General features: G+C 34.3%; 1 protein-coding gene across 2 annotated transcripts; it reads left to right on the plus strand.

The window, feature by feature from the left end:
* The first annotated feature begins 1,065 nt into the window (after positions 1-1,065).
* Positions 1,066-24,956, plus strand: LOC111050014 (mediator of RNA polymerase II transcription subunit 15). Of its 2 annotated transcripts, none has more exons than XM_022336245.2 (14): positions 1,066-1,227; positions 1,408-1,606; positions 3,153-3,240; positions 8,566-8,617; positions 10,964-11,059; positions 12,127-12,192; positions 12,762-12,829; positions 15,258-15,536; positions 17,855-18,000; positions 20,208-20,293; positions 21,013-21,186; positions 21,911-22,181; positions 22,905-23,007; positions 24,456-24,956. In XM_022336245.2, exons 2-14 carry the CDS (start codon positions 1,545-1,547, stop codon positions 24,786-24,788), a joined length of 1,824 nt encoding a protein of 607 aa, XP_022191937.2. In that variant the 5' UTR covers positions 1,066-1,227; positions 1,408-1,544; the 3' UTR covers positions 24,789-24,956. The 2 variants fall into 2 exon arrangements, with proteins under 2 accessions (XP_022191937.2, XP_022191938.2); XM_022336246.2 differs by having other exon boundaries at positions 1,431-1,606.
* Positions 24,957-27,221: the final 2,265 nt, after the last annotated feature.

Genomic DNA, 27,221 nt, shown 5'->3' on the forward strand with positions numbered 1-27,221 from the left:
TGTAGATTGGTTTTATGTCATTAGTTCAATTACTAATATATCGAGAGTCGACAAGATATCGATTGTAGAACCTCGTTAAAATTAGGGCTACGGCTATTGATATGTTGAACGTCCATTCCAGATAACAGTAGAGATCGGAAAAAACTGTTTTGAATATGAACTGTTTAAGACCTTGCTAAACATCAAACTCTATTATTCTAAAAGTGAATTATAAAATGTATGGTGTCTGGACTGGCGTCCCTGGAATAAGTGCAATAAGAAATTTTGCCCCGCGACCCGCTTGGACACAGGGGGTTTAATAAATTTGGACAATAAAAATTAGTATTTCATAGAGAAAATGTAAAAAACTCCACTAAAACTGATCTAAAAGACCTTCTCTGATTGGTTCTCGTAAAATTAATCACGGTTAAAATTTAACTGGATTATGTGCAAACGGGCCTAAGAAATTAAGTATAGAAATTGAAATAATGATAAAGAGCCTTTATTTTTGTAATTTTTTTCATCTTTTAATTTTAATATACCTAGCATCCAAAGTCTTTGAAAAATTAACCAAACCTAAATGAATAAATAATTTATTAATTATGGCTTGATTTATATCATTTTATAATTCATTGATTTATCATGACGTTCAAGTTATGGAAGGATGCCTAAAAAAGATTAAGTCAGAATCCCTTAAATTGGCCAGGTGCAACCAAAATTCTGACATCAGAATCAGACCAGCACAGCCAGCCCGCTTACAATAACATTATCAATAATTATTATAATATTTAGTTTTTAAGTGAATTCGAGCATAGAGAAACAATAGCGTAAGTCTTACGCTATTGTTTCTCTATGTTTTGATCTGCAATCCAACAAAAATGTTGACAATCACACCATCTTGAAATAGAGTCTTCGAGTAACTTAAAATGGCTACTCTCTATCCCAGCAATTTTTTGAAAGTTTACTTCCAGAATGCCTGCATACAGAAATAGTCTGATTGTAGCAATATCCAAACATCGATTTTTAACATCGATATCGATACTCAAAGTGAGGCAAGCAAGGCAAGTGAAGTAAGTGGGGAAGTGTGAGTAATAGCAAACATCATGGCGGAAGGCGAATTGCGGTTTGCGGATAGTGATTTGTTAATTTCTAGTTTTTTACCTGCCTTTAAGCTTTTTTCATGGTTGTACAGTTTGTAGAGTATTTGTAAAGTCTGATTAGGAATGAAATATTATTTGGGACCAACAGGTAACCCGTGCTACGCAAGGTTCTAAGTAAAAACTGAAAACTTGACCTAGGCCTACAAAGCCAATTTTTCTCATTTATTATAGTCTATTATAGATTATTTTTTGAATCTTTTTACTCTTGCATTATTTTTTGAAGAATTATAATGTTGAAGCGTTTTTGCAATTCCCTTGTCTGTTTTAGACCACTAGTTGGTTATTCTACAGGTGGATGTCCATCAATCTTTGCAATGTTTATGTAATTTTGAGGCTGGTGCATAGAAATATGTTTAAATGGAAGAAGCTGCAATAAATTTTGTCCACTACCAGTAATACTGTATTATGGCATCTGACGAAAATGGTTGGCGCACACAGAGTTTTCGTCAAAATGTTGTCCAAAAAATGTAAGTACCTAGCCTACTGCTATGAATCTAAGTTAATAGGCCTACGATAATGATTTTTCCCACATTAAATTTTGTAGGCTTTTCTTCAAAACTTAATGTTTTGAAGAAGAGATTTTGCAATATTTTAAGTTACAGTTGAATACAATAGGCTTACTTTGTAGGGTGAAAATACAGCAACAAACTATTGATTTAATGTTTCCTTGAACTAGATTCTGTAAGTATTTTGTAGTGGTTTGCAATACTATATACATATATAATACATATGTAATACATATATAACTTATTCAATATTGTCTCATATCCTTTTTTAATTTAGGCCTACAGGTATTAATATCAATAAAAAACGCCGATTCGAACGTTATTTATAGGAATTACTGTATTTTAAAATATGTTTTTTCTTATGCATTTAGAGTCCTAACTAACTATACTATCTGTCAAATTTTGTGGTTTTGTATTGGAACATATTATTGGGACTAAGGTCGACTATGATATTTTTCAAACAAAATCATAAGAGTTTTAAAGAAGAGCATTTGCAATATTTTAAGTTACAGTTGAATACATACTTTGTAGGGTAAAAATACAACAACAAACTATTGATTTAATGTTTCCTTGAACTAAATACTGTAAGCTACCGTACTGTAAGTATTTTATAGTTGTTTATATATCGATATTTGTTCATCTCAAGATACTTCCAATAAGAAATCTTTATGTTTATAAAGTATTGAAGCTTTTTTTTCTTAGGAGTTTGAATGAATATATGATTAGAGATGTGAGATATAACTTTAGACGGTTTATGGTTCAGGTTCCACATTCGAATTTAACGATATTCCAACATTCATATTATTTTAATGGTCCTAGATTGTTCAATCTAGTGTCGCAATATCTAAATTGCCAGGAACTTTCACATTCATTTCTGAAATGTTTGAAAAACTACCTGCTCAGTGTTAATGACTGTGAATCATTTCTGAAAATTGTAAGATGATATTCTTAAATAAGAAATTCCATTATTTATTACTATTAAATCCTAAATAATAATCTAGTTAACATATCCTTTCTTAGAGTATGCATTTTGCATTGTAAATTTTCTATTTTTTGGTTTTATCTCTGTATGCCTTTTATTTTTCATCCTTGTTTTCATGTGATGGGCTACCGTAGCAGAAAAAAAATGTATTTTCTTTTAAGTTATAATTTATTATGCCAAGTTTATTTATAGAGCGGAGCGGCCTACTCCTCTGAGTATTTTTAGTTGTTTTATTAGGAGTAGTACACCCCAATCGGGCTTATGCCTAGGGGTGTCCACTTTTATTTCACATTTGTTATATCTTTCTTTTTTATTCTGTATTATTGTTGTTTGTGAAATAAATGAATTGATTGATTGATTGATTGTTTGTGATTCACAATTGAACAAATAAATTGTGAATTCGTTTTTAAAAATTGAATAAGAAATATTCGCCTGATATGGCAAAAATCTTAATTCATTTACTAGGAATAGCAAAACATTTATCAAAAGGAATCATTTATTTAAAAATGTGTTATTTTTTTCTAGCGAGGAGGCCGTCCGCAGCTCTGGAATGTCCACTACAAAAAACAGTATGGAAATGGAGAAACATGTGTTCCAGAAAGCCAAGTCAAGGGTGAGTGGATTCCACTTCACTTCACACGGTCCAAAAAGTTACTCATATTTTATTGTGCAGCTCAGAAATGGGATTGTAGAAGTACATCAGAATTCTTGGTAAAAGAGATTAGATACATTAAAAAAAACAATGTTAGCTAAGCTTAAGCTTGATACACCAATTCATAGTAAATAAAAATAGATTTATGTATCCCATGACTCATATTTTGCAGCAATGAATATGACTCATATTCTCCATGACTCATATTTTATTTTGCAGCTCGGGAATGGGATTGTAGAAGAACATGATATGGCGGAAGGTGTGGCTCGTTCATCAATTGGGCTAGTCAGTCGGGTCGAGCGAGGGGTTTGTTACCACTGTCTGAAAAAATGGCTTTTGGTGGCCCTGAAAGGGCCAAGTTTGTTGCTGGTGGCCCTGAAAAGGGACCAAGATTGTTGCTGGTGGCCCTAAAAGGGACCAAGGCAGGCTAGATGTTTAGTAGTCGTCGACTGGCGCGATACCACGCCGCGCGAGGGTCCCGGGCAGGTCCGTCTGGTGCGAGAGCAGGCCGGCAGGGGCTCAAGTCAATGGTTCGCAGTCTCCACTCTGGTTTACCCGTGCTACGGAGAGGGCTGACCGGGTGATCTACTAGCCAGAGGTCGTGCCGAATCTCCGCCGGGAGGACCTCCTCGACCACTTCCTCGTTTAGAAGGGGCCTTCGGTCAAACCCCGGGCAGGCAGGATCGTAGGCTTCCGCTGCACACACTCCGATGTCGGTTCGGCACCCAACCCGCGCGCCAGTTGTTAGGCTGGGGCGCTAAGTCTTGGGGCGCAGCTGGCGCGGCGGTGTACAGCCTCAGCCTCTCCTCCACCTGGCGAAGCCGACGTAGGGCCCTCCTCTTCTGGATTCGGCGGCCGGCTCGGTTCCTCCTAGGCATTGGCTGGGTAGTAGACAAGGAAGACACCTCAGGTTGCGGTTAGTCTCGCCGTGGTTCCCTCATTGGCCTGCTCGCTGCTCTGCTCCTGGTCTCGGTAGTGGTCTCGGCTGGTGGTCTCTTCTGGCTCTTCAGTGGAAGGCTGCTGGTGAGCAAGTGCTATCGAGGGTAGCTGAGTAGCCCCCTTTTATTCACAGTCCCCGAGTTCACCTGCGCTGCTATTGGCCGGCGGTACTCGGCCAATAGAAACGCAGGAACGGGTGGCGGCGACTGAGGCGCACCCTGGTGGCGGGTGGGTCAACCACTCATTTGGTTGATGCGTGGCGTGGGGAGCAGAGCAGAGCGGCAGGCTGAAAGGTAGCGAACGCGAGGGAGGTATCAAACATCAGATCAGAATAGAAGGCCTCCAAATAAGAATTGTATTCTTGGTGAACGAGATTAGATTTTTCTTTCAAAAAGATTACAATATAATGTTAGCTTATACACCAATTCATAATAAATAACAATATATTCAGGTATCCCATGCATATGACTCATATTTTGCATCAATATATATGACTAATATTGTCCATGACTCATATTTTATTGTGCAGCTCGGGAATGGGAATGTAGAAGAACATCAGAATAGAAGGCCTCCAAATGAGAGTTGCATTCTTAGTGAAAGAGATAAGATTCATTTTCCAAGAAGATTACAATATATAATGTTAGCTTATACACCAATTCATAATAAATAGCAATAGATTTAGCTATCCGATGAATTTTACAAAATTTGAGCTGATAAATAATTGGCCGATTTGGAAATTGAATGCAATTTGAACAACGATAGTCTAATATAATATTGTGCAATATCATACAGGGTGTTTACGAACTCCCTACTAATACTCTAGGGCATTTGTCACACAGCGGCCATTTTCCTTTTCTACTTCTAATTTTTTTCTAAATAATGGTTGAATATACGAAATTGAAACTTTGCACGATCATTTATAACAACTATACAAAGCTACAAAAAAATTATGATAATTTTTAAAATGCATAAAACAAAATGGCGGCTATATAAAATGGTGTTTCTTAAATAACTCAGAAACCTTTGTTTTTACAAAAAAATTAGAAGGATAATTTTTTTAGTAAATTTAATTGCCTATCGATTACCAGAGTTTTGAAGATTGGAACAATATTAACTGAGATATGGCAGCCTTATGGTACAACCACACTGAAAGCGGAGCGGAGTGGAGCGTGGTGTGGTGTCAAGGAGCGTCGTGAACAATATCATGTTAAGTAATGAGCTAAAACACTCTGGAAGCGTCTACTCGCAGAGCTGAGCGTGGCGTTCCAAACTTTGGAACAAGCTGGTTTGTTTTTTGGAGCGTCTACGAGCGGAGCGTCAAAGTGCGAGTGCCCTACTAATGTACATACTAGTAGCCTACTCTTGTACATAATAATTCACTTGTTCATTTTCCACTACATTTCAGTACAATATTAAATTTAATGTTTGCCCAAATTCCCTTGTAATGTGTATAATATGATTATTCAAAATAGAACATTCATCTATTGCATTTTGAAATCGAAAGTAAGGCTATTCTAATCCATTTCATTCAAATTTCTATGAAATATGGTGACCTTAGTGTTATTTATTTACAATAAAAATGACACTTATGTAGTAACATTGGTAGATGTACATGTTGTAGGCTACTCAAAAAATCGGGACTCATGCTTTCTTAAAACATTAAACAGATGGTGATATTCAACAAATAGTCTACGATTCAAGTTAATTTCATTAACCGACTGTCCTAGCAGGCTTAGCTAAAATCCAATACTTTAAGTAATTGTTTTCACAAAGTAATGTCCATGCAAACTTGGACAACGCCATTTTCTACACGCTTGACGCTCAGACGATTACTGTGTGTATCATGAACGCTCTGACCACGCCACGCCACGCTCCGCTCCGCTCCGCTTTCAGTGTGATTGTACCCTTAGTGAACTTGACACTGTAGAGCGACCCAACATGCAGCAACGCGCTTTGTATTCAGCAAAAGCGCATGCGCTTTGTATTTAATCGTAGTACCATGAAAAGCCACTGACAGTGACACTGCTGGCCCAAACTTTTAATCGCTTTTGTTTATTATTTTTCAATAATTGTGAGTTGTATAACTCACAGTTTTCTTAAGTATTACAAAATAACTAAGAAATTATGGAAGTGTAAAGAATCATATTAACTTGTGGACATACCGTATGCAAAGAATACCGTACTTCACTAATAATATGCTATAAATACTTCACTAACACTACAAATTGATGTTCAATAATATACGAAACGTGATATACAAATACGAAATACAAGTTTGCAAGGATGAAAGAAAATTCAGATTCGAATTCTGTTGCTTTCAAAGTGTTGAAAGCAACTGAATGAATTCCGGTTGAATTTTAATCGTGGATAATATTCCACAAGAACCATTCAGAGAAGCGGTCTTTTAAGAAAGCCTTCTCTGATTTGTTCTCTTGTAATTAACCACGATTAAAATTCAACCGGCTTTTGTGCAACCGGGCTTTAGTGTTCTACCTGTTGTCATTCGAATTCCAAAAACAAATTACTGTCTATGTTACACATGCTGGTAACGGTAACTCAACTATTATATCAACAACTATTTTAGTTGTGGACAATATTTATCATCATAAAAATGAATCAACTAATAAATCAACAACTATTTTAGTTGTAGACTAAATACTGTTCTTTTATTCTGAATTATCAGTTATTATTTTAGTTATTTTTTGACTGAATTTTCAGTTTATCAGGTACAATAATAATTATTAGCCTATTCAAATTGTGGAAGACTCATTTATTTAAGAGAGAAGCAATAGGAATGCCATATACACACATTAGAGCATCAGTTTATGAATGCAGAATGAACGAATGATTGCAAAATTCTGAGGTGTAGTAGTAGTCTCGCTCGAATTCGCGCTGTATCTATGAGACCATGAGACAGCTCATGAAAGAGCGGATGAGGTAGCGTATTGTACTACGAATCTGAATTTTCTTTCATCCTTGCAAACTTGTATTTCGTATTTGTATATCACGTTTCGTATATTATTGAACATCAATTTGTAGTGTTAGTGAAGTATTTATAGCATATTATTAGTGAAGTACGGTATTCTTTGCATACGGTACGTCCACAAGTTAATATGATTCTTTACACTTCCATAATTTCTTAGTTATTTTGTAATCCATAAGAAAACTGTGAGTTATACAACTCACAATATTATTGAAAAATAATAAACAAAAGCGATTAGCGGTAAAAGTTTGGGCAAGCAGTGTCACTGTCAGTGGCTTTTCATGGTACTACGATTAAATACAAAGCGCATGCGCCGTTTCTGAATACAAAGCGCGTTGCTGCATGTTGGGTCGCTCTACAGTGTCAACTGTCAAGTCCTTAGTGATTGGTGACCACTGAAAGGTTGCAGTGCAAACCAAGGCATGCTGATAGAGTCGCCTCAATGATGCAAAAATATATTTGCATTGCATGTTAATAGTAAGCGATTTTAGGTCATTTCAAACAATAAAATTTCATTTCATTTCATTTATTGACACACTTTACAATTTACAATAATAAATAATACACAAAACATTACAAAACAATAATATAAAGTGGTTAGGTAACCTCATTTGAAAAAACGTGTTGAGGCACCATCACACTGAAAATAAAGAAAGAGTAGCTTAGAGCCTAGCTAAAATTATATAAAAACTTGATAAATGTTTATAATACAGAGAAAAAAATATGTTGAAGAGTACTAAGAGATAAACTGTCCCTTCATAAATGTATCATTCACTGCAATATGATAATATCAAAAATACAATATAAAAGTAACTATACTATCTAAACAGAAACTCAACATCTTCTAGTGAAAACAACCAAGATTTCAATTCCTTGAGAAAAATTCTTAAATTTAAACTAGAGGACACATGGAAAGGTAGATAATTATAAAACTTTAAAGCACAAAAAGTAAAAAAACCTACGAAAAGCTTCAACATTACATAACCCTCTAAAGGTGGCTGACCAACCACTAAAGCAGCCATATCTCATTTAATATTGGTCCAATCTTAAAAAAATCCGGAAAAATGTGAAATATACGAGAATTGTACGGTAATGTTCTAAGCCTGATTAAGTGGACCCTCTGTTATTGTTACCGTACTTAACAATCAAATACTAGTTGTTCAAGTTTCTATTTGCTCCTTAATTATTTCCAAGCTTACTCCCCTAAGATCATATCCATGCATAAAATGATAGATACTATTCTTGAATCTTATTTTTCTTGAAAATAGTCCTTATTTTTACGATTTATAAATTGAATTATGAATTAAGTCCAGTTATATTCTGAGAAATTGAATAGTCTTATTAATTTTTCTTCCTATTTCCAGGAAGAATACTTGGGATTTGTAGCACGTCTTATTCTACACGTTAGAGAAATAAGTAAGTACTTTTGAATTCTCCTTAATAACGTTTTTGTAGAATAGGCCTAACGTTGTACTTGAATATAGAATTACTTTTTGAACTTTTCACAATCAAAAGTAACAAAATAATAATTGAAATTCAAATTACATAAGAATTAAAAATCAAAGTACCCTTTTTCCAACTTTATTTTATTTCTTGCAACATTCTACGTTAAATGCAAGTAACCCTTACATACAAAACTATAATGTATTTTAATATGTATAAAATTTCTCTTTCACAACTGTACTTTATGTGAATGTCAGTTGTTGCTCTAAACGTAAAATTTGATGCTATTCAATTCTTGACAAGCAGTTGAAGTTAGGATGAAAACTTGAGAGGATTTAAATTTTATATATAAAATTGCTATTCTACTCATGTATCTAAACAAATTCAACATTCATTTTAATTGATAATTTTATTTGCCTTTTTTAACAAACTTATAATTTTGTTTCAATCAGTTATTGGTGTTTTTGTTGAAAAATCATTGGTGTTTTAATCGTTCTTTATTCAAAATTTATTTTTGGACGAAAATTGGACTTATCAGTCAAAACAGTCTTTTTATCAGTAAAAACATAACCTTCTTTTTTGGCCATTTTTTTTTTAATTTGTGAGTATAATAATTTTGGACCAAGCCTGTTGTTTAATCCAATCATATTAATAATATGATCTGTAATTGTATCCATAAATAAATATTAAATAAATAATAACTTTGATGGTTCTCCTCCCACAAAAGTCTAGGACTCATTTTGTGGTACTATCCCTCCATTATTCCATTACTCCATTATCCTTCCAGTACTCTTCTTCTTCATATGTTTCTTCCTCTATCATAACTCTCTTTCACTTTTTTATTATTATTCTTCATTAATCTATTACAACAATGTTGTTCCTTCTTCATGATATGTATCTTAATATTTTTCAATTGTAATGAGGTTATACTTTTTTGTCTTACTTTTAAATTTTCAACTTAGTTTACTTTTTATTTCTTCTTTTGTACATTTAGAATAATATTTTCAATTTATTATCATTTTGTAGTGCTATAAATGCAATAGGGTTTTCAAGACCTGGCATGTGATAAATCAATCAATCATTTATTGTCGATGCACTTCAATAATGAGTTATGTATTGTTATGGCTATTTTTGTATTATTGATCTAAGCCGTCACCAATGATTGAATTTGGGATAATGATTTTCATGTGTTCTGGCTGTTAAAATAAAAATGTTTTGAATAGTTAATAATATACATTATCTGTTCATTCAAGATAATCTTATATTAAAGATTATGATGAGTGATTTGGACCCAATTCATTAGTGACTTAGTCATATTAAACATTCATTGATAAGTTCGATTGCCAGCTATTGATAGTAGATTACTATATCTTAGAACCACTCAAAAAGAGAGATAACCAGATTATCATATCGGCAGTCCAATTGCGATAGCAAATTATGCTTATGAATAATATATTTCTCATATCTGTTTTAATTTCTGGAACCAAACTTTTATTGATATCAACTCATTTAATTAAGATTTAGATAAGATAACTTTATAGAAAATAGAATTGATGCAGGAAAACTGAGCTGGGTTTTTGGTTTCAATGTCAACATTTTGATAGTAAATTTAATAGTCGGTTAATCTATAGCTACAGTTAGTCATAGTAGTTAGAGATAACAGTAGTAAAAACCCGACAGTTGCATAGCATAGCTGTCTTAGTCTGATATTTTGTACACTGCAAACCTAGACAAATTAGAGACTGTTTGTTTTTGTCAGCTTCCGCAATTAATACGTTCGGTTCTGAATAAATACTTATCAGTGGCTAGGCCTGGATTTTGATACCATTTTTTTCGTTTGGTACTCCTTCATTGTAGCTTTAAATAGTTATCAATTCAAATCGTATTCTTATCGACATTTTTCCTTATCCAACTTTTTTGTCGATCGCTTTACTGTGTTAGAAGGCATATGAAAATAATTCCGGTGACACAACTGGTAGTTGAGTGATAAGTAATTCGTGTAATGAATAATTTTGTGCGATCACTGTTTTAAAGCACGTATCTTTCTATTTGTTTCGGCTTGTGAATAGTGTGAATAATTATGTTCTGAAATGTGAAGAGTTAGAAGTCTTTGTATGAAATGTCATTGGCTTTGGCATCTACCATTTATTCTTTTGCCTGCCTACTGGTAGTTTAGTGATGATGTTATTACTTGTTACACTAGTGAATTTGATTGAAGTAATTGTTTTGAACTGTCTGTTATTGAACAATTGATTAATAAGAGAAAATCGCAGTGTGAGTATAACTTGCTATAGTGTTTTGTGTTGATTAATATTGCAGACAATTCGAAAAAAGGAACAATGAATGGTGGAGGGGGAGCCGGTGGGCAAAACATGCAGGACCCAATCAATGCCCTGCAGACTCTTGCCAGACAAGGTGATTCATTCATAAGCTGTTTTACTTGATTCATTTGTCAATACAATAACAAATCATATACCTATGACTAGGCGAGAGCTTAAAATATTGCTTATAATAAAATCAAGTTTTATTCAATGACATACCATAGCAAATTACATTACAGTTTATATTACAGGTCATTGAATACAGCTCTTGAGAAATTGTCTGCAATACATTTAGAACTTTAGAAATACATTTATTCACTCAAATGAAAATGCTTAATACTCATCTAAATTAAGTTTAATTATCCTAATCTATTTCACACCATGCCTACGCTCCATCACACCAAGGAGAAGTCATAACCATTGAACAAATTGTGATAATGTTAAAAAAAAAATACTTTCGATGTGAATAATTTACCCAAGAATCTCTTTTTAACGAGACTACAATATGATCTGGGTAGAATTACAAATCTGCAATGTCTAATGTTCAATCTAATCATACATTTTAAATTTCACTTCAGTAGACACTAATTATTTATTTATTGAATGACATGTATTAAAATAAATAAATAAAGAAAAGACGCTAGGCTAAAATTTCTTCTGTTCTCAAATTTAGACCAATAAATTCTTCAAAGTAAGGCTACGTTCAGCATCACATCAACAAGTTTTATTTCAAAATAAATAACCAATGTAAATTTGAGTTATAGCATGATTCAAATTTATAAATTTAATAGGTTTATAGAAAAGTAAAAATAAAAAAACAACGAACTTTTGAAAATATTCTAGAATATTCAAGTGGCCCCAAACTTTGAAAGCCTAAAATTCCTTCACTCTACTAAACATCTACCTTCACTAAAACATCTTCACTATAATCCACACTACTGTATCTTAAATTGTTACTGATACATTTTATTATCATCTTTTGATTTTGTAGATGGATTAAATGTTGCACGAAAAGGAAATGCAGTTTTATTAAACGGTTTTGTTTGATTGAAGTTTTACAGTCTGTTACGGTAATAAGGCGAGATGAGAGTCAATTCAAGCTTGGTTGAACATTTTTAAATGTTTTAGTTTGTTTTTGATCAAGCCAATGTATATTTTCAGGTACTGGTAACCAAATGATGGGAATGGTCCCACCTCAGCAACAGAATCAAGTTACTGCAACTAATTGTGAGTATTGACTTAACTGCTATCTTTTCTTCACTAATTTTTTAGGTCTATTTTATCTGTTCGATTAATCTAATTAGTTTGGTAGATTGTATTGTCAAACTAGAAACTAATTCACCTTGAACAATAATTAAATTGATATACTAGTAATTTTATTTCCAATAGATTACACGAGGATAATGAGAATTATTTTTATAATCTTGTGGAAAAATCACGAAAATCCCATAAATGTAATTTTAATATGAATCACGTTCATCTGTTCGCCTATACATTTAAACTGGGTATTAGACTGACATAAAATTTTACTATCTCAGCACTTATCTTTTTGTTATTTCCATGACGGATATTTGAGAGGATTGTTCAGTCACGCTCACGCAACACATTAAATCTGAATTCAGCAATCTCTTCAACAGCAGATAGTCGTAGATTTTGCTTTGATCTTACTTTTCTCTATTTTCCGTCCGTGATTCCCTAAACAAATCACAAACAGTTGATATGAAGTTTTACATTTTAGCCTTTTAACTTGCTAAGAAGTGAAAATTATGCAATAAAAATTTTTATTATTTTTTCAGTGTTGCAGACTTTAAACCAACGGCCTATTCTGCAGCAAAAACTGCAAACTGGAATGAATACTATGCCGGTATGTGTTTTTGTAAAATAATCAATTTCAATAACTACAATATTGTTTTTAATGTTCAAATACAGAAACTCTACTTCAACAAGTCAATTTAACGTTTATCCTTGTGATTATAGTTTACGATTCATGAAGAATCATATTGAATAAGGGAGATTACATCAGTCTCTTGTAAAAGTATCAGATTTGAAATTCACAGATAATGAAAAGTGACAGCAAGTGATTTTGTAAAACTATTGATGTCCTGGGCTTTTGCATTTTTGAATTAAGTTGAGCTAGAGTGACCGCAAAATATATTATTTGTAACGCAAATGATACATTGTGCAAATTTCCCTTGTACCTTATTCACCTTAGATATCATTATTTTCATTTATATTTATGTTTACTAGTCAAATATTTCAATAGCTTTTTCGAACCACTATATTTCTAATATCTAGTCATTATGTATTCATAGGGATCTAAAATCAATCCAGAAGTATATTGCATTTTTTCTTTTAAGAAAAAATTTCTTATTGTTGTGAGTATGTTTTTTGCAGACTTAGGGCCGTTTGCACAGTATAGATTGCTAAACTCAATTAAGTTAATCTGAAAGTTTAAACTTGAATTGGTTTTCTCAGTGCATTTACTAATCCAGTTTAAGTTAAACTAGTTTAGCGTTAAGTTGGTAATAGAATGTCATCGTTTATAATATCAGGAAGGCTGATTTTTACAGGAAATTTCTCATTCAATTATAAACAATCAATAAATTGAGGTTATGTAGCTACTATTTCCTTGTTCAGAATCTACAGAGCTGTAAGCTGTACGGTAATAAAAGTGAAAAGCGATCAAGAAATTCTTCAAAAAGTGATAAAATGCTATATTACTATTAGATACAAACTTATATTTAGCAGGCACCAAAAAATATATTTTAGAATGTTTTTAAAAAAGCGATTTTGTTACGCTTAAATCTACTACGGTCTTCCTCGTTTATTAAAAATATGTTTTCTAATCAAAGACCACTGTTAAAAATTGTCTTCCTTTCTATCAAGTGGTTTAGTTTAGTTAATCAAATACTGGATTGGAAGTTGCTTTACTCAAGCAAAACCGTTAAGAAAATTCTCTATCATCCCAGAAATTTAAATCATTTGTTTTTGCCCAATTTTTCTTAGTTTTAAAATTTCTTCGCAGTCATCTTTATCAATCGCATTAAAACCTTCTATCAATTCCTCCATTATAATTATTTTTACATTCAAATAATGATTTACTATAACCTAAATTTATAATTTATTATCGTCTACAGAAGAATTAAAAAACAACCGTAGAAAAATAATTTACTATTAGCTGTTTCCTCATCCAATCTTTACAGATGTTAAGTTAATCCAAATTATTTGGTTTAAACCTGCTTTCAAGGTTTAAACTTTCCCAGAGTTTAAACTCAATACAGAGTTTAAACCGATACTGTGCAAACGGAATTTTAGTTTAAACCAAAAAAATCCAGATTTGGTTTAAGCTTTAGCTTAAACTTACACTGTGCAAACGGCCCTTAGTGTCGAACTTCAGTTGAGAAATTGTTATGTATTGTGCCTAAGGCTGGCTACTAACGGTAGGACATGATAAACTATGACATTCAAATATTTTCATCATTAAAGCCTGGTTTTCACTAGTAGAGCTAGTGGTCTAGTAACTGGCATACTAACGCTACCGAGCTAATTCTACTCTACTTACTTGGTCAAGTAACTGTTTTCACTACAATTTAGATTAAATAAATGATTGTTTTTTCCCAAAAAAACTAAAACTACAACATCAATTACACAAAATATTAGATAAATTACAATTACATACAATAGTTAGTTACAAAAAATCCGTATAATGTGTCCTCTACTTGTTCAGTTTTTTCTGTGTTGAAATTAACCTACTCCACTATGGCGTACCATGTTCTAGAGTAGGTTATAAGAATAGTAGGTAAAGTGTGTTGTCTAGTGAACAGAACTAACCTTAGAAACTACTCTACTGTACCCGACTCTACTCTACTAGATCGGGACTGTTTTCATTAGCATAGTAGTGGTAGAGTAGAGTGAGAAGCGGTGATAGAGTACTATCCCACTCTACTATACTAAAAACGAGTACTAGGCTATACCATGACTATGTAAACGTGTATAATATGACTTTACCATTGGGAGAGTTCACAAGATAGTTAGTACTTGCCCAGGGAACTCTACCACTAACTCCACTAATGAAAACCAGGCTTAACAGCTGATTATTGACATCGATCAAAACTGAAATCTACACCGCAACTCGTTCTGTTCTCACCGTAATGTTGCTCTTTTAATTGATTTCATTATTTGTAAATGACTACTTGAAGTGATGAATTATTTATTAATGTATTGTTTGGAAAGCAGTAGTATTGTGAATAATAATTATAAATAATATATTTATATGATTATTGTGATTACAGATGGGACCAATGTCGAATCAGATGGGGGGACCGATGGGCCCAATGAACCCGAACGCGATGGGTGGCCCGATGCCAGGTCCAATGGTGGGCCAGATGGGACCAATGGCTGGACCAATGGGCAACCAGATGGGCGCTCAGATGGCAGGCCAGATGAATGCACAGATGTCTGCTCAGATGGCAGGACAGATGGCTGGGCTGGGTCCGATGGGCAGCCCCATATCTGCTGCTCAAATGGGAGGTCCCATGCCAGGGCAAATGGGACACCTTCAACAGCGGAAGGTAGGTCTACGACAGTTTATAACATCCTGTTCAATACAGCTATTCATCTATCTATTTATACAATAAGTACATTATCAAAATGATAGGGAGAGAAAAAGTAAGGTAACCTTGTGCTATCCCTGTCCCAAATTTAGATAACATATAGTCTGAAATAGGTTAAGTCTTGTAGTTCTTCAATTCACAAAATTTTCAGTCCTCAAGTATTTTCACAAAGTAGATTTTCAAATCTAGATGCTTCAAAACTAAACATAGATAAATATTTCACATTATTATAACTAAAATAGGAAATATTCACATACTTGAGCTATAGAGTGGTCTACGTTATAATGACAGTATGCAATTCACACTGTTGTTGCTACCCTTGTCTATCATTCGAAAAAGCAGATAGCGCTATCCTTTTCTAGCTCTGCAACGTTGTCAAATTGTTTTTTAACAATATCGAAATATAATTAATTAACAAAATATTCAATCTCAATCATGAAAATTCATTATTAAATCGTTAATAATAATAATAATAATATGGACTCATTAAAAAATATTAATTTACTTTCTTGGCGAATAAATAGTTATTTGTGCAACTAGTGCGCAAAGTGACAGTTTGCTGCACCGAAAGAAACGTTTACGCCCGAGCCGTAGGCGAGGGCGGAATGGTTTCTTGAGTGCAGCAGAGGAACTTTGCGCACGTATTTCACATTAAGTTTTTCCTACAGTTACCATTGAATATGAAAAGTGGGTAATTATGGGTAAAATTGCCTGAAATGCATCAAATGTTTTTCTGTGTAATTTTATTATTGATAAAAACCTTAATTATTGTCAAATTGAATAAAAATGTTGTCCTTGGTTATAATATATAATGAATAATAATTAGCGCGTTGTGCTTCGTTGCACCTCTGCTCACTATAGCAGCCCAGTCACTGTTACCAACTTCATTTTGATTTTGCTGCACTGTTGCTCCATATAACCTACTAAGTATTTTGCGTTGCCATGTTGCAAATCTGGAGTGCAGAAAAATTTTTCCCGCACTAGAGCGGAAAAGTGATTCTTTGCGTTCTGTAATCAGTGCAGCAATGGCCACTTTTCAACGTAACTGTAGGAAAAAAATATAACCTAATTGATTATTTCAAACAAGAATGAACAGTTAATATTACATCAGATATGCTGGTATCAGCTATCCTTTAAAGAAGGCACCGCTGTTCTGTTTCTCCACTGCCATTATAACGTGGACCTTACTATAGTGACAGCGTTCAAATTGACTAGCTCCAATTTGCAGTTCAGGAAGTTCACCTAGCATTAGTCGTCATTGAACCACTTTTTAGTAACTATTTACATATAAAAAAGGTTCATTTCGAACTTTCAGCATTGATTTAATGGGAAGCCATGATTTCATATAATAAGAAATGCTGATAGTCCAAAGTGTATCTCACTATAGACTGGTTATGTGGTTTCCTAACCACCTGGCGAATGTTCACATTCCATGCTAATGATTGTGCATGCTATGTTTACTAACTTGCTAATAGTTACAGTTTAATTATAGTTATTTGTGCAACTAGTGCGCAAAGTGACAGTTTGCTGCACCGAAAGAAACGTTTACGCCCGAGCCGTAGGCGAGAATGGTTTCTTGAGTGCAGCAGAGGAACTTTGCGCACGTATTTCACATTAAGTTTTTCCTACAGTTACCATTGAATATGAAAAGTGGGTAATTATGGGTAAAATTGCCTGAAATGCATCAAATGTTTTTCTGTGTAATTTTATTATTGATAAAAACCTTAATTTATTGTCAAATTGAATAAAAATGTTGTCCTTGGTTATAATATATATAATAGTAATAATTAGCGCGTTGTGCTTGGTTGCACCTCTGCTCACTATAGCAGCCCAGTCACTGTTACCAACTTCATTTTGATTTTGCTGCACTGTTGCTCCATATAACCTACTAAGTATTTTGCGTTGCCATGTTGCAAATCTGGAGTGCAGAAAAATTTTTCCCGCACTAGAGCGGAAAAGTGATTCTTTGCGTTCTGTAATCAGTGCAGCAATGGCCACTTTTCAACGTAACTGTAGGAAAAAAAAAACTAAATAGTATCTTAAGCCTCAAGAGAACTGATAAATTCGTCTTGTTTTAATCAAGAGGCTTTGTCCAAAGTTTGTCTTATTGTACAATATTGTCTTTTTGGTTTTGTCCAAAATTTCTATCGTTTTAATCAATCACAATTTTTTTACGAAGCACCACTTCGATATAGGCCTACTTGTTCCCAGCAGTCCTGCATTATCAGTATGATTGCAGTCGTGTGATAGGCTGTTAATTTGTTGAATTGTGTTAGAATTTGCAGAATGAAGGCATGATGATGGGCGGACAGGGCGCAGGCTTTGTGAATGCTCGCAACGTGACGCCCACTCAGTTCCTAAGGCAGAGCCCCACTCCACCCCACTCGGCTCAGTCGCCTGCCTCTGCTGGCTTGGCTTCAAGGCAAGTACACTGTATTATTATCAAGAGTACGTATGATGTTATCACTAGATAATCTAATTCAAGCCTTCTTTTCTGCCAATACTCTCAACATAGTTCTTCAATTTACTCAATATTCACATGAATTATTCTCAGATCTAAATAATAAAATAATCTTTTCCTACAGTTACGTTGAAAAGTGGCCATTGCTGCACTGATTACAGAACGCAAAGAATCACTTTTCCGCTCTAGTGCGGGAAAAATTTTTCTGCACTCCAGATTTGCAACATGGCAACGCAAAATACTTAGTAGGTTATATGGAGCAACAGTGCAGCAAAATCAAAATGAAGTTGGTAACAGAGACTGCTGTGGCTGCTATAGTGAGCAGAGGTGCAACGAAGCACAACGCGCTAATTATTAGTATTAGATATTATAACCAAGGACAACGAGGACTTTAGGATTTTAGGATTAAGGTTTTTATCAACAATAAAATTACACAGAAAAAAATTTGATGCATTTCAGGCAATTTTACCCATAATTACCCACTTTTCATATTCAATGGTAACTGTAGGAAAAACTTGATGTGAAATACGTGCGCAAAGTTCCTCTGCTGCACTCAAGAAACCATTCCGCCCTCGCCTGCGGCTCGGGCGTAAACGTTTCTTTCGGTGCAGCAAACTGTCACTTTGCGCACTAGTTGCACAAATAACTATAATCGTATCTGAATAGTGTAGTTCTACAATTTACATGAATGATTGTAAGATCTACATAATAAACTAATATTCATTACATCTTAATAGTGTTAGGGTATATAATCAACCAATCAATCTACATCGATACTCCGACATCATTACATCTTAATAGTGTTAGGGTATATAATCAACCAATCAATCTACATCGATACTCCGACATCATTACATCTTAATAGTGTTAGGGTATATAATCAACCAATCAATCTATATCGATACTCCGACATCATTACATCTTAATAGTGTTAGGGTATATAATCAACCAATCAATCTACATCGATACTCCGACATCATTACATCTTAATAGTGTTAGGGTATATAATCAACCAATCAATCTACATCGATACTCGACATCATTACATCTTAATAGTGTTAGGGTATATAATCAACCAATCAATCTACATCGATACTCCGACATCATTACATCTTAATAGTGTTAGGGTATATAATCAACCAATCAATCTACATCGATACTCCGACATCATTACATCTTAATAGTGTTAGGGTATATAATCAACCAATCAATCTACATCGATACTCCGACATCATTACATCTTAATAGTGTTAGGGTATATAATCAACCAATCAATCTACATCGATACTCCGACATCATTACATCTTAATAGTGTTAGGGTATATAATCAACCAATCAATCTATATCGATACTCCGACATCTGGAAGTGATTCTGCCGGAAAATAATGCTGTTTTATCCAGGAAGTAACCACCCAGCCGGCCAGGACACACGATGTTATTATAAAATTATCCAGGGAAATGAAATCATAGAGTAAGCATAAGCTAGTAGATAAACCATTGGATAGAGAACGCTGTGCCGGACTTCACTACTAGTTCAAAGCAGTCGAACTCGTAGTTCTCTATCATCTAATTATGGGGGCCTAGTTCTAGTACCTACTACCAGAGACAACTGAAACAAGTAACTAAACAGTATCTTTATCATTTATGGTACTACTACAGAGTTCCAACAGGTATCAACTGTTCAAACTTTTGGCCACATTAACTTTTTATTCTTGTATGCTTTAATTATGAATGATGAGACTGACTCATGAAAAGAACAGAAATTGGAATTTAGTATGTGTAGCAATTTGATAGAAAATGAAACGTTTAGAAGTGGCGCAAAGATCAGCATTTACGAGAGTTTTAAGCTTTTTAACATAGGAAATTAACTACATCAATGAGTTTTTATCAATGAAAAACAGAGAGTTTAATACGATAGGTTAAAATGCACAAGTGTAAAGGTAGATTGAAATGGATGGGATTAAGATGGGTTGATGGCAGACATTTAATGGAAAGTATAGAGATGTATTACCTAAAAAATACGGTAATCCATTGGAAATGAATGAATTTGTTTCAAACATTGTTTCTGAGAAAACAGTTAAAACTATAATAAAAATCTATGAGTTTATTAGAATTACACAATGATATGTTTTGTAGCATTTCAAAGAATTGCAAGTTGTGTGTTTCAGCAACCAGATGGTGTCTTCTCCAGCTTTGGTTCCTTCTCCAAACGCTCAAATGACTCCAAACATGGGTGGACCAATGCGCTCTGTTGGTGAGTTCACTCACAATCAATGATTATACTTCATAATTTATTAATGTGATCGATTAATTCAAACTAATGTTTACAAAGTTATGTTTCTTGCGATTACTGCAATATTTTTATCGATTCACGCCACTCAACTATAGTTTTTTTGTATATTTTCGATTGAGTTTATAGTACAGTACATCAAAACTATTGCCATTTATGATCTTTAAATTATATTATTTTCTAATTAACCTCGAAATAATGATTACTAGTGTATAAAGGTTTATACATAATAATTGTCATGCTCAGGAAATACTGATTTATGACATCGAAGCTGTTGATGAAGCTGTTGCAATTCCATTCTCGACCATTAATAATAATAACCTAGACCATTACTAGCATTTGGGAGCCTCAGGTTCTCAACCATCGGAGAACTATCTCGGAAAACTAGCCTTAGGTTCTCGACCATTGGTAGCCTTTCCAGAGAAATTACACAGACAAGTTTGTCGTTATTACATTGGTACCTATATTAAACACATGTGACCCACCTAAAGCTGCAGGTCCACTCATCATCATTCTGTCCATTACCCACGCACAAACCTAGAGCGTTCGAGCGTTCGGCATCGATCTGAAAAAAATAACGCCTTGAAACATGAAAATCCACTTTCTATTTTATATACTATATATTATTATATTCTATTTACAATAATTCAATTGTAAAAACCTTGTTTTCTATTTTGTTTTAGGAATGGTAGCCTCTCCGAGTAGTTCACTAAACACTCCAGGACAAGGCCCCACCTCAGTGCCCACTCCTAGTCCGTGCAACTCACAGGAGGATCAAGCCTACCGAGAAAAGGCTCGTCAGTTGAGCAAATACATCGATCCTCTCAGAAGAATGATCGCCAAAATGGGAAATGGAGGTAACTTTTTCCTATATTTCGTTTTATTTGTCCCTATATTAATGTTCTCTATTATTATTTGTCTCTATACAGGTTGTTTCAGAAGTAGTGTCGAACATTTTAAGGTATTGATCCTGGATGATAGGAGACTACAAATGTCGCATTTGAAGTGTCCAAAACTCAGCGGTTATCCTTATAGCTGCCATTTTGTTTTTTCACTGAGAATTTTTATCTCAAGAACGAAATGTTGTATTGATCTGACATTTGGCATGAATATTTTTATGCTATGAAGACTCAACTTTAAAATAGAAAATAAAAATTTTCATTTTTATCCTGATGAAATTTGCTAACTTTTTTGTCTCTTGTAAATTTTCTGTAAAGTGAACGGTTTCCTTGAAATTCGCCATCAAAAATTTAAAATGGCCGCCATTTTGAATATGTACATTTAATTTTTCTCAAGTTGAGTCTTTATAGCATAAATATTCATGCCAAATGTCAGATCAATACAACATTTCGTTTTTGAGATAAAAATTCTCAAGTGAAAAAACAAAATGGCAGCTATAAGGATAACCGCTGAGTTTTGGACACTTCAAATGCGACATTTGTAGTCTCCTATCATCCAGGAACAATACCCTAAATTGTTGGACACTATTTCTGAAAAATTCTGTATAATAGTATTTTTGATGCAAATACTCTCAATTTTCTTGTAAAATGTAATGGGATCTCTCATATTTCTTGTTTTCAGACCAGGAAAAATGTGCTAAAATGAAAAAGCTTTTGGATATTCTCTCTCACCCCAGCAAAAGAATGCCGTTGGAAACTTTGCTGAAGTGTGAAGTTGTATTGGAAAAGCTTGATTTCAAACGAAGCGAAACCGGCCCGGCTCCCGTTCTCAGAGAACAGCATCCCATTCTGGAAGCTCTGAACGGCCATCTGCTGCAGAGTCCTCTCATCAACCACACCCTGCAGCGAACCTTCGGCCCTTGCCTCGAGGCCTTATTTGGATCTGACATCAAGTAAGTGATGTTCGCACTTATGGTCGTTTGTTCAGTCTCAAATTCTAATCTAGTTCAGGTCTTGGAAATTTTATGAGTTATTTCTCAATTTGAGCTGCTCTTCTCCTTCATTGACCATTACAATATTATCCTTCAATGTAAATAATATGTTCACATAAGTATATATCATATTTAAAATATGTTCATAATTATTTATTGTGAATGAAAAATACACTACTAGTTTTTAAATTGTTTTACTGATGAGTATTTCATATGTGAAATTTTTACAGTAGATAGGTTCAAGTCAGTGATCGAAATAGTGTGATAACTTTTGTGGTTTTAATAATGTATTTTTTGTGTGCTCGTAAGTTCTTGATATTGTAAGCTATTGCTGATACTCCACAACATTTTATACTCCACTTGCATTACATTATTCAATCATTTCCTACATTGCATTGTTTTATCGTGACTCATCTCTTGAATAGAAACGATGCTTTTGAGTATTAAATATATCATTTTAAAGTAGCATTATACTGGAAAGGGAAGGCTCTCAAGCACACAAAGTAAATGGATTGGAAATGTTTCAAGAGTAAATGAGTTATGTTGTTTATCTATTCAAGCGTAAAGCGTTTTGATTTGAAAGACTAGATATTGTCAAACCACAGATTCAGTATGAATACTACTACAATATCACCTTCACAAATAGATAACCTAGAGCGTTTATTCATGAATTTGTCTGTTTAGAACGTTGCCACCGTTGTCAAGAAAGCGGAAACTGGAGGAACCTCCTGATGATATTCCTGAAGTCTTGCAGGGTGAAATAGCTCGCTTGGATCAAAGATTCAAGGTACGGTAATTCAAAATACATATTTTATATGTATTGTTATTTTTATATATTTATTACTAGTAGTTCTGCAAACAGTAGACCTCGCTCATGAATACAACTCTCAATCTAATGAGAAGGGCCTGTAAGTACAGTATATTATTGTGAAGATTTAGCCATGTCATCTATTATTTTCTCCATTGAAAGTGCTAGAGATACTGTTTGCAGGGACACCGGCCTTATCAAGGAGGTACCTTTATATCGTCTCCATATTCACAATATAAACATATATTACAACTTTTCTAATAATTATTTATAAGAAATCGGTCAACTGACGGAAAAATGGAATATGCAGTAGGCAATTTAGATTATGAATCGTCTCACAAACGATGGTGAGATGGAAAATGATTCTAAATAAGATGGGTTTGTTGGTGACAATGACAGGAGGTTGCTAATGATGTTTTTCATGAAAAGTAGATTCAATGTTATGGCTCAATGCCTATGCAGAATGTTAATGCTCACAAATCGGTTTCCGATCTCATACCAAAAGGAAAACAAAAGACTTGACACTGTAGAGCGACACAAAAATGCACAAATGCGAAAAAGTAGGAACATGAGTTGCTGTATCTTCAAAGATACTTTTGAGGTTATTCTACGGGTTTTTAAATATTACAAAAAAACCGGAGGTCTTACCAAAAATCGCTACACATACGTTTCTGCGCCTTGTTTCAAAGAACTTGCATACCAAATTTCATCCAAATCGGACAATAACTGCGACTGTAACTGCGGTACAAACAAACAAACAAACCGACAAAAGCCGATCGAGTCGAAACTAAGACCTCAGCTTCGCTTCGGTCAATTATTATTATTGAAAATGTCAAAATAGGACCAACTCTTTTGCAAATTTTTAACCGTAAAAATTCGAGGTTTTATTTTTTGTGAATTTATAAGCAACATTTTTAGTTCAAAAAAGTTCTTGTATTATTCATTAAAAATTTGTCGAGAACAAGACATAAATGATTTACCCAATGGTATTGCAATCTCTAATATTCAAATTTTATAAATCTAAGTTGTAGTGAGATATTGGTAATAGTGTAACAACCGAAACTTCTTTCAACATTTCAATAAATAAGTGGGTTTTAAATGATTTCAAGTATTTTCATTCCACTTCCCATGTAAGTTATGAGGACATGAAACAATGCAGACAATATAAACAATACAGACAACTTGTCAACAGTTAAAAACCCTAATAAACAAATTTAATAAATCTAAGTTCTAGAGAGATATTCTTAATAGTGTAACAACCGAGTTTATCTTTCAACATTTCAATAAATAAGTGGGTTTTATACGATTTTAGGTATTTTCATTCAACTTCCCATGTAAGTTATGAGGAGATGAAACAATGCAGACAATATAAACAATACAGACAACTTGTGCCTTTTGGTTTATAGTGATTGGTTGTGTTGTTGCAGGTGAGCCTGGACCCGACACAGCAACCGGGGTCGCGCAGCGTGCAGCTGGTGTGCTGGCTAGACGACCGCCATCTGCCGTGTGTGCCGCCGGTGGCACTGAGTGTGCCAGACGACTACCCGCAGAGTCCGCCGCGCTGCCACCTGTCGCCGCACGAGTACGCGGCCACCAGCTTCCTACGCGCCGTGCAGTCTGCGCTCGAGGCGCGCATCCGCCAACTGCCGCGCCGCTTCTCCGTCTCTCAGCTGCTCGACACCTGGGAGATGAGTGTGCGTCAGGCCTGCTCGCCCACGCAGACACCTGTCTCCTCCACCACTGTCGCCATGGGTCTCTAGGCTGCTGCTCAATGGCTAATGTGCCAAACAGTTTATCTCGTATTGTGGAATTGGTTATAAGTTGGGAATGATTTAGGTGCGGTCACTTGTTATGTTGAATGTAAGTCCAGGACATAATTATAATATGAAACTCTGTCGCCATGGGCTTCTTGGCTGCTAGACTCTCTTCAAACTGTCAAGACTGTTAACCGGCCAGGATAGCCGAGACGACTGAGGTTTTACACCTTTCAGTCTGCTAGTGCTACCTAGTCGTGGGTTTGAATTCCGCCACATCCCATCGAATAGACATGGACGTTCAATCATCTTGTGAGGTTGTTTAATAGTTAAGGATGATTTAAATACTAGATTTTAGGTGCTGCCATGTTTTGAATGTAAGATGAGGACATTACATGTGAACCTAGTTACTTGTGAGGTTGGCTGTACGTTGAGAGTGATATCCAAACTAGATTTAGATGCAGTTACCTTTTTGATTTTCGGGCTATGGAAAGGAGACAGGGCCGCACTAACTGTCCTATTGGGTATCGTTCAATAAAGGCACAAAAAGGTTAATCCTTCAACTCTCGACTACCCTCATTCCTCTATTGTCCTCTGATTCCGCCTCATTACCCTCATTTGTGGCCTAGAAGTGGAAGGCACTTCTAGCTGGTAGCGAGGCACTAGATTATAGCTTATAGAGAGCACCAACGTATATATTACTTTGATCCTTACATCTAATACTTGTATTTTCTACAATTTAATCTAAATCAGTGATCAAGTACTTGTAATTGTATTATTCCCAATGGTTTATTTGATGGAACTTAACTTGCTCACAAGCTGTATACAGACTAAGTTGAGTTACATACAATTAGTATTGAACTTGCGGTTTTTTGGCTCCTTTTAAATATTATATTATATTGAACATAATATACATGTGATGTGTTTAGTCTCATCATGTACACCAAATATATGGTCTTAGATAGACTAAATTTGTACTATCATTGATAGTAATGTGTGTGTGATAAATTTGTACTTATCATCTATAGTAATGTGTGTGTTTATCCAATCACTGTAGGCTACCGCTGGTTTACAGCTGAAAGTGCCTTTATGTAACCAGACTGTTCCACCAATATATTCCTCAGAGTGGGAAATTTATAATTCCTTAACAATAGACCATGAAAGTGACAAAATTTAATAACAATAGGCGATCGCTGAAGGGTCACTAGAACTTCTACCTGGCCATCCATTGTTTTCGGCGGCTCTCTTTTCCAAAACCCTGATTTTCTTCTGAACCTGAAATATATTTTATAGATTTATCATCTTAGATTTATTTTGTCTTCTCTTTTGTAAATTTCTGTAATTTTAGATTATTAATTCCAGAAATATAATATTGCAATATTTACCTTCTTAGCCACATAATAGAATCCACCGAATAATAATACTTCAAATATTACATTTATAAATTTCCTTTATATTTATATTATGTTTATTTCTATTTTTATTCATATGTAGGCCTATATTCATTCATTTATTTCTGTATTGGAATTTTTATCTGATAAAGTGATGATGCGCTGTGGCTGTGGTGTAGATATGATGTAGCTGTTACAGAGAATAATTCAGCCAACTCAAAAGCTATGAATAAAATGTAGCCGAAGAAATAATCGGCAGTTTGTCCAACGGTGTTACACGTTGACGCATATCCCACGTTGCATCTGAGAAAATGATGATGCCCTCAGGTAAAACTGCCGGTTATTTCTTCGGCTACGTTTTGTTAGCTTTTTCTTTTGAGTCGGCTGGATTGTGGAATTTTTATATTGAAAATTGATATAGATACTCGCTGTCAGCCATCAAACATCGGTTTTGCAGGCAACGCCAAATGTGCTATTTCAATTGACAAAGTTACTTTTCATGTTTATATAAGTATTGATTATTATTTTGTTTAATTTTGTATTAAGGTTTATTATTTTTATCATTGTGAAATAAAATTTTATTTGATACAGTTACGTTTTATGTTGAATGTAAGTTGAGGACATTTAATAATTATGTAAACCTACTTACTTGTGAGGTTGTTGTTACATAAAGGATGATTTCCAAGCTAGATTTTAGCTGCTGTCACGTCCATAGTTTGGCAGTAAGTTGAGAACATTTGTATTGAAATATAATCAGATAAGACACTGCTCTCTCTCTCTTTCTCTCATTGCGACCTCCAATAAGTAAAGCTATTCAGCTCAGTGGAAGAATGTATAAGAAAAATAAGTATGAGGAATGAAGAATGTATAAGGATATAAACTGCTGGCAGTTTTAAAGAGATTCTCATTCTTATCTATTGACACATCATACTTTATATTATATCTACTTGTTATTTTATTATAAAATAAATCTGTATCAAGTACAGAAACAAAGATTTATCATTTTATTCCAACATTGTCCTATCTTCTTTGTGTCAACCAGCTGAGT

Source organism: Nilaparvata lugens, chromosome 3 (genome assembly GCF_014356525.2).
Source record: "Nilaparvata lugens isolate BPH chromosome 3, ASM1435652v1, whole genome shotgun sequence".
NCBI lineage: Eukaryota > Metazoa > Arthropoda > Insecta > Hemiptera > Delphacidae > Nilaparvata > Nilaparvata lugens.